General features: G+C 43.7%; 1 protein-coding gene across 1 annotated transcript in view; it reads left to right on the top strand.

Annotated features, from left to right (window-relative positions):
- The first annotated feature begins 686 nt into the window (after window positions 1–686).
- The window catches only part of LGR5 (leucine rich repeat containing G protein-coupled receptor 5), a 90,217-nt gene continuing 84,191 nt past the window's right edge, over window positions 687–6,712 (top strand). Inside the window, exon 1 of the mRNA XM_048302226.1 lies at window positions 687–1,020. Coding sequence (XP_048158183.1) covers window positions 803–1,020 — 218 coding nt within the window. The 5' untranslated portion in view covers window positions 687–802. The remainder of the gene's footprint in view (window positions 1,021–6,712) is intronic.

The following is a 6,712-nucleotide window of genomic DNA, read 5'->3' as shown; positions in this document are numbered from 1 at the left end:
TACCCCGACGCGGGGGAGGGAGTGGCAAGAAGGTGAAGCCGGGCTTTTCTCAGTGGTCCCAGCCACTAGGACACAAGGACACACGCAGAAGTTGGACAATGCTCTTGCACATGGTGAGATTGTTGGGGTGTCCTGTGCAGAGCCAGGATTTGGCCTTGATGGTCCTGATGAGTCCCTTCCAACTCAGCTTATTCTATGGTGCTTTGGCTGTATGATGCACAGAAGTTCCACCTGAATATTCTTTACTGAGCGGGTGACCACGCATTGGAACAGGTTGTGGAGTCTCCCTCAGTGGAGGTATTCAGGAACTGCCTGGATGCCATCCTGTGCAGTGTGCTCCGGGATGACTGCTTGAGCAGGGAGGTTGGACCAGATGCCCCACTGCCGTCCCCTCCAGCCTGACCCACTGTGTGAATGTGCGAGACCACGGCCCGAGGCGAGGGCCGAGGCGCGGCCGCCGCCCGCACGGAGGGCTGGCGGAAGGCGGTGTTCCCCCGCTCCCTCCTCCCTCCTGCCCGCCGGGCCCGCGGCCGCCCCCGCCCGCCCGCCCGCTCTCTCGCACGGCGGCGCGGGCAGGGCCCGGCGCGCTACAGCGGGCAAGGCTGGGGCGGCGTCAGCGGGCGCGCGGTGCCGGCTCCAGGGCTTTAAAGCAGCGTGTAAGCTGAGATGCTACCACAGACAGCGGCGCGGCGGCGGCGGCCGCAGGAGCTCCTCGAGCCCAGACGGGCGCCCGCCTTTCGCCCCCGCCGCGCCGCGGGGCATGAGAGCGGCCGCCCCGCGGCTCTAGGTACCCCCGGGCCCCATGGCGACGTCCCGCGCTGCCCGCGCCCTCCCGCTGCTGCTGCTGCTGCTGCTGTGCCCGCCGGGGCTGCGGCGGGGGGCGCGGGGCGGCGCGCAGCGCCCGCGGGGCTGTCCGGCGCCGTGCCGCTGCGAGCTGGACGGAGTGCTGCTCCGCGCCGACTGCTCCGACCGCGGGCTCACCGCCGTGCCCGCCAACCTCAGCGTCTTCACCTCCTACCTGTAAGTGCGGGCGGGCCGGGCAGGGCGCGCCGGCGGCGGCGGGAGGGCTCGGGCCGGCCCCGGCGCTGACAGGCGGCGCTCCGTGCCCGGAGAGAACAGCCGACTTCAAATAAGTTTCTAATCGCTTTTTAATCAGCGGGCGCGTTGTAAAGGTTTGTAGGTATCTGGCTATCGCGGTGCCCGGTCCGGCGCCCGGACGATCGCTGTGTGATGTGCCGTTTGAAGGGTAATTAAAAGGGATTGCAACGGCAGAAACTCGATGCGATCCGCGGGGTCGTTATCTTCACCTTTGCTTCCCGGGACAGGGCTTTGAACTGCGGCCGCTGCTGATTTAATCGTTAACAGATCTCCCCTCGGGTGGAGCAAAGGCAGTGACTAAAGCGCGCTCCCGGGAGGCGGGCAGCGCTCGGGGACCGGAGTGCCTGTGCCCAGATACAGGTGCCTGTGTCCAGAGTCCGGGCTCGGGCTGGCGCACCCCGCCCCTCCGGAGGCTCCCCCGGGCCTCGCAGTGCCCGTCTGACAGGGCATGCCCGCCGGGACGGGCTGCGGTGCTTGCGGACTGCGCTGTATCTCGGGCGCGCTGAGTTACAGCGTGTAGGGACAGAGCCGGCGAGAACGCAGTAACTTTGTATTAGCCAAAAAACCCACCCAAAACTGTGGTGAAACGTTCTTTGTTTCCTTATTTTTGGCTCAGTGTTCATCGTTTAGCCTCTCGTGATTTCGTGTGTTCAAAGTGCTGGTGCTCTAAGTGTTCCTTTGGTGTTCTCCTTACTGATTCCATAGTTTTTTGTGGTTGCATGACCAGTAGGTTTATTTACTGCTTATTTTCATATCCAGCATAAAGTATGTCTGTTTTGAACGTGTTTGTCCAGTCTCCGTATTTTGACATGCTGTTAACATGCTTGCTGCTATAGTTACTGTGAAGATGCTTTCACAGCGTTATGTGTGTGGGGTACTAAAGTGATCATTCTGAGCACACTTCTCTGTTAATACCATACTTCAAATGTCATAAAACATATCTTACACCTGAAAAAATAAAGTAAGCTATAAATGGACTTCTAAGAGAAGTATAAACATGACAACATAGACAAGGTGGAAATTAAATGCAACCAACCAAATCCAAGTATATATTAGGGGAAACCCTAATTTAATGAAAATAGCATTAATTTATAAAGAAGATGAGCAGCTGAAAGACTTTTTTATATATTATGCATGTAAATACTATTCTGAAATTTTTCTTAAGATCAGTTTTAGCTTATTTTATCAGAAACATTTCAAAGTCCAAGCTATTAATAATGTTAGGAGGCAGGAGTCAGCAGTCAGCATTCCTGAACAACCACTTACAGTAGAGCAAAACTTTGGCTATGTGTAATAAAGATACAATCCTTAAGAGACATACAAGGTCTGCCACTAGTTCCAAAAGTAGCAGGTCAGGATTTTGGGTATACATAAGATACTATGTTTTCTGGTGCTTTGGAAAGCCATAAGCAGAAAGGTAGATAGTGATGGTATAAAGGTATACTTAAGCTGCACATATCCTGTGTTAAGGAGTAGAGACCCTAAATTCTTCATTGTTTGGAGGAATGCTAAAATGAGCAACATGAGATAATCTACTGTTTGACTATTTATGAAGAAGAAGACAGCATATGCATGATGATGTCAAAATACCATTGCTGGGGGTCTTCTGGCTCTGATAACCTGCTTCTTGGGAGGATTGTGATCTAGTCTGCCCTTTTGTTTTTAAATCCTTCTGTCCTTCAGAAGGAATGTCTTTCTCCAGTCAAAAATCCTCTGTTGTTCAGTAACATACGCCCTGAAGTGAAAAAATGTTATTTGGACAGGCAGACTTTTAAAAGACCGAGACTGCGTGCAGGCAGTATAAAGTATAAAACACTAGTTCATACACATAGGCAGCTACACTTACCGTTTCCAAATTCACAAGGTTGCTATCCTCGGATTGGTTAATTATTGCCTAATTATGCAGAATTGTAGCTCCTGCCTGCCTTCCGTAAAGAACTGTCAAGTCTCATTGTCTGTAGATGGCTAAGCAATGGCAAATTTTTAAACATGCCTGCTTGTTACAGGCATGTTTGCCTCCCTGAGCTTGGTAATGGCCAACCAGCTACTCCTTGATTATTCTCCTTTCTGTTTTGGGTTTTTTTTCCCTAAAAAACCAAAAATGTCTCTTTCCACTGTGAAAATTTTTACCCCTGATCAAAGCAGGAGATTAAAATTATGTACTCACATTTAATCTCTTTCCAGAAAAAAAAAATCTTCTTTAGTCAATTCTGTTCTTGCACCATAGATATATCTGACCAAAACCAGTGTGTAGTACTGCCTTGTATTAAGTTTGAGCTTTTAAAGCTTTGGGGATTTTTTCTAAATTTCTGACATTTTTACCTTAGTTTAACACTTGCATAGGAGAAAAAGGTAACTGTTTTCTTGGTGTGTACTGGAGATGGTGTGAAAAGCTGAAATGCTGAGGCCATTAAAGGTTTGTTTTATTTTAGGACAAATGTCTACAGAATATGATATATTATGGTGACTGAATTTTGCATGTACCATCATTTTTTTTATGATGGTGCTTTTGCAGCAGAGCTAAATGTACTCTACAGATGGACCTGCTACAATTTTCTCCATTCTCATTTATAATCCCAGGCAGCAATTCTTGCCTCCCATCAAAAATATTTTTATTTATGATTATGTGTCTTCTGTCATGAACTGTTAGACTTTTTAAGAACAGGCAAGGAGAATCCATGAGTTTCTTTCCGTTCCTTTTTCTTCATTTACTTTTAGGCTAAGTAATGTATTCAATGTATTCAAGGCAACTCCTGTTGACATAAATGAGAATTCCATGTGCTGATGAAGGGCAGCACTGAGTCTCTTTTTCAAATTAAGAACAGGTCACTTTCCTATCAGTTCAGAGTGGAAAGAAGCAGCCAGAATCTACAGGTCTTTTGCACATGCGACCCTCATTAATTCTCAAACCAAACCCATGAGTAAGTGAAATATTGTTACTATTTGCTGTGATGCGGAAAACTGAAGTGGAGCAGGACTTGCTCAAAGTTAGAGGTAAAGCCAGTCATTAAAGAAAAAATGCCTTATCCTAACTCCATTGTTTAACCACAGGCTTGTCGTTAATTACTCGTTAAAAATTGTGTAAAATCTGGAATCTCCTGTTCAAGAATATTTAGTATTACAAGTGATGAAAACAGATTTTCTTTTCAGTCTTGTGTGGTGACAATATAGAAGACAGCACTTACAGATTTTGAGGTTCTTTGTTATGGGCCTGGACAATACAAAAAAGTAAATTTATTATAAATACTATGGCTGTCTAAAAATTCATATGTCGTGTTTGTGATCAAAACCTGTCAATGATAAGCAGAATGTTTGCAAAATATTGTCATCATAGACTGACAGAGTCATGCATGAATACAAATATAAATATTGCAGCATATTGCCTTTTACATTATAGTTTACTTTAAAGGTTTAAATTTAAGTACATTTTAAATATGTATGCTAACACTTCATGAAATATGATCCATATAATTTTTGATTTTTCATAGAAGTAATTTATTAAGGAAAAATTATTTCTCAAAACTTTAATAACATTGATATTATTACAGTAGAACCTGTGAAGAAGAAATCAGTGCATATTATAAGGTTCCAAACTTATCAGTCTTCAAGTAAATTTTGACCTTCCACTTTATTCATTGCTATACTATTGTATTTGATGATTACTATTCCTGTAGAGCACAGTCAAAACCCTTTAGGATATCTGAAAGTGTTTAAGATTACTAAACATAAAAAATGAAAAGAAAAAAAAATACAATGAACCTGAGAGAAAAAATTACTTACTATTTTAAAGGTAAAGAAGTATGTTCCCAGAAATTGACAAAGCTTCTGAAATAAGAAATATAGTAATTTCTGTGACAGGAATACCCAGAATCATTAAGACCAGCCCTTTGGGGTAAATTTGCACCCTTTTAGTCATTCTGATCTCACAGTGCAAACTCAAGTCTTGTCTGTGTCTTCATCAGAGGTATTTTAGGAATGACCATGGTTTTTCAAAGCGATCAAACAGCAGTGTATCTTCTTACAAAGAAGTGAGATTTATAAAGTCTCTCACACCTTCCAGACCCCCTGACAAGATTTAGGAGTTAGGTATTTCATAAAATGTGTGTCTTTTCTTAGAAAGTTCTTCTTTACATAGCTACAAACTTTATAGACCTTAAATTAACTGATTGTCATGTGGTTTCAGTTAGTAATCTGAATCTTGTCCTGATTGAGGATGGAGATGCATCCAGGTTCTGGATTTAGAATTCAGTGCTAAATCTCCCTTTTGAAAAGGAAACATAGCATTTCCTCTCTACTTGTGGGGATAGCACATATGCAAAGGTGAAATATACACAGAGATAAATTAGAGGTAAACAAAAACTGAAGAAGTAACAAACTATGTAAAGTTCACATTTGACAGTTTTCAAGAGATTTGCTTTAAATTTCAAAACGTACTTTGTCAAGTCAAAGTTAGTTTCTTTGAGAAAAATTTGGATTGAAAATGTATTTTGAAGTGTCATTTTTCTCACTTGAGAATACAGTGCTAAAAATAACTCTTTACACTGCTTCCTAAAGAGCCTCTTGCTGCTCAGAGGAGAAAAAAAAAAAGGCTCTCACACATTACCTCTTTCCTTTAGCATTTGCTCTGTGGAAACACTGCATATATTGACAGGGAAAAGGAAGCTGTCTTTAAACTGGTAGAATATAAAGCGCTGACAGAGTGAAGGCACCTTCAATTTGGTTGGTATCTCAAGTGCACAGGACAGTTGGCCGGGCAGAGGGAGCCTGACTCCAGCTGAGAACACGCGCACCGGGCTGACCTTCCCAGTCAGCATGCCAGCGGAGATTAGACTTTCCTCAAGTGCTCCCTTGTTAACCCAGTCTTTCCTGCAATACCATTTGTCTTTCAAATGCTTAAAATTGCTACCAATTTTTCAGTAGTCCAGATCACTTTGTTTTATTCTGTTTGTTGGCCAAGATAATATTTCATCTGCATGTACTGCTTTCTTAATTCTCTGTTGGCTATTTAAATGGTCATGATTAAGACAATTTATGGTGTTTTCCCTGACTTCTTTACTTGAACTGTCTAGCAGATCTGATTCTTTTCCCAGTAAAAATCATGGTAAATAAGGTGTGGTTACTTCGGCTTCAAGTAAACTGATTGAAGGCAGGACGTGATGTGGTGTTTTTGACATACCAGAACAGCTTTAGACTTCAGTTAGAAGAAAATACCCTAACATCTTTTAAAAAAATAAGATGTGATCAAAGCATGCTTGCTCCTCAGAGATTTAGCAATTCATGTGGCCAATCCATATGCTATACGCTCTGTACTGTTGGCTGAGAAAACCTGAGAATCTCCTGTACAATTTTACTGATCAGATGAGAGAAATTTATTGCCTGGAGAATTATAAAAGAAATAAGTGTGGTTGGGGAGGGGTAGGGTCTGAAATTATGTTGCTGACACTTGTTGAAGGAGTGCTACCTCCTTCTATCTTTCGGAATTGAGGTTAAAATACGAAATGTACAAAACTAACATAGTGAACTGTTTCAGCTGTATAGGACAGCAGCTCATGGTACCCTGACATAGTCCTTGTGCTTTTTTTTTTCCCTGAAAGTCTACAGGGAATAGCTTGTT

This window comes from Corvus hawaiiensis, chromosome 4 (genome assembly GCF_020740725.1).
Source record: "Corvus hawaiiensis isolate bCorHaw1 chromosome 4, bCorHaw1.pri.cur, whole genome shotgun sequence".
NCBI classification, from domain to species: domain Eukaryota; kingdom Metazoa; phylum Chordata; class Aves; order Passeriformes; family Corvidae; genus Corvus; species Corvus hawaiiensis.
This window is presented reverse-complemented; position numbering and strand designations above follow the sequence as displayed.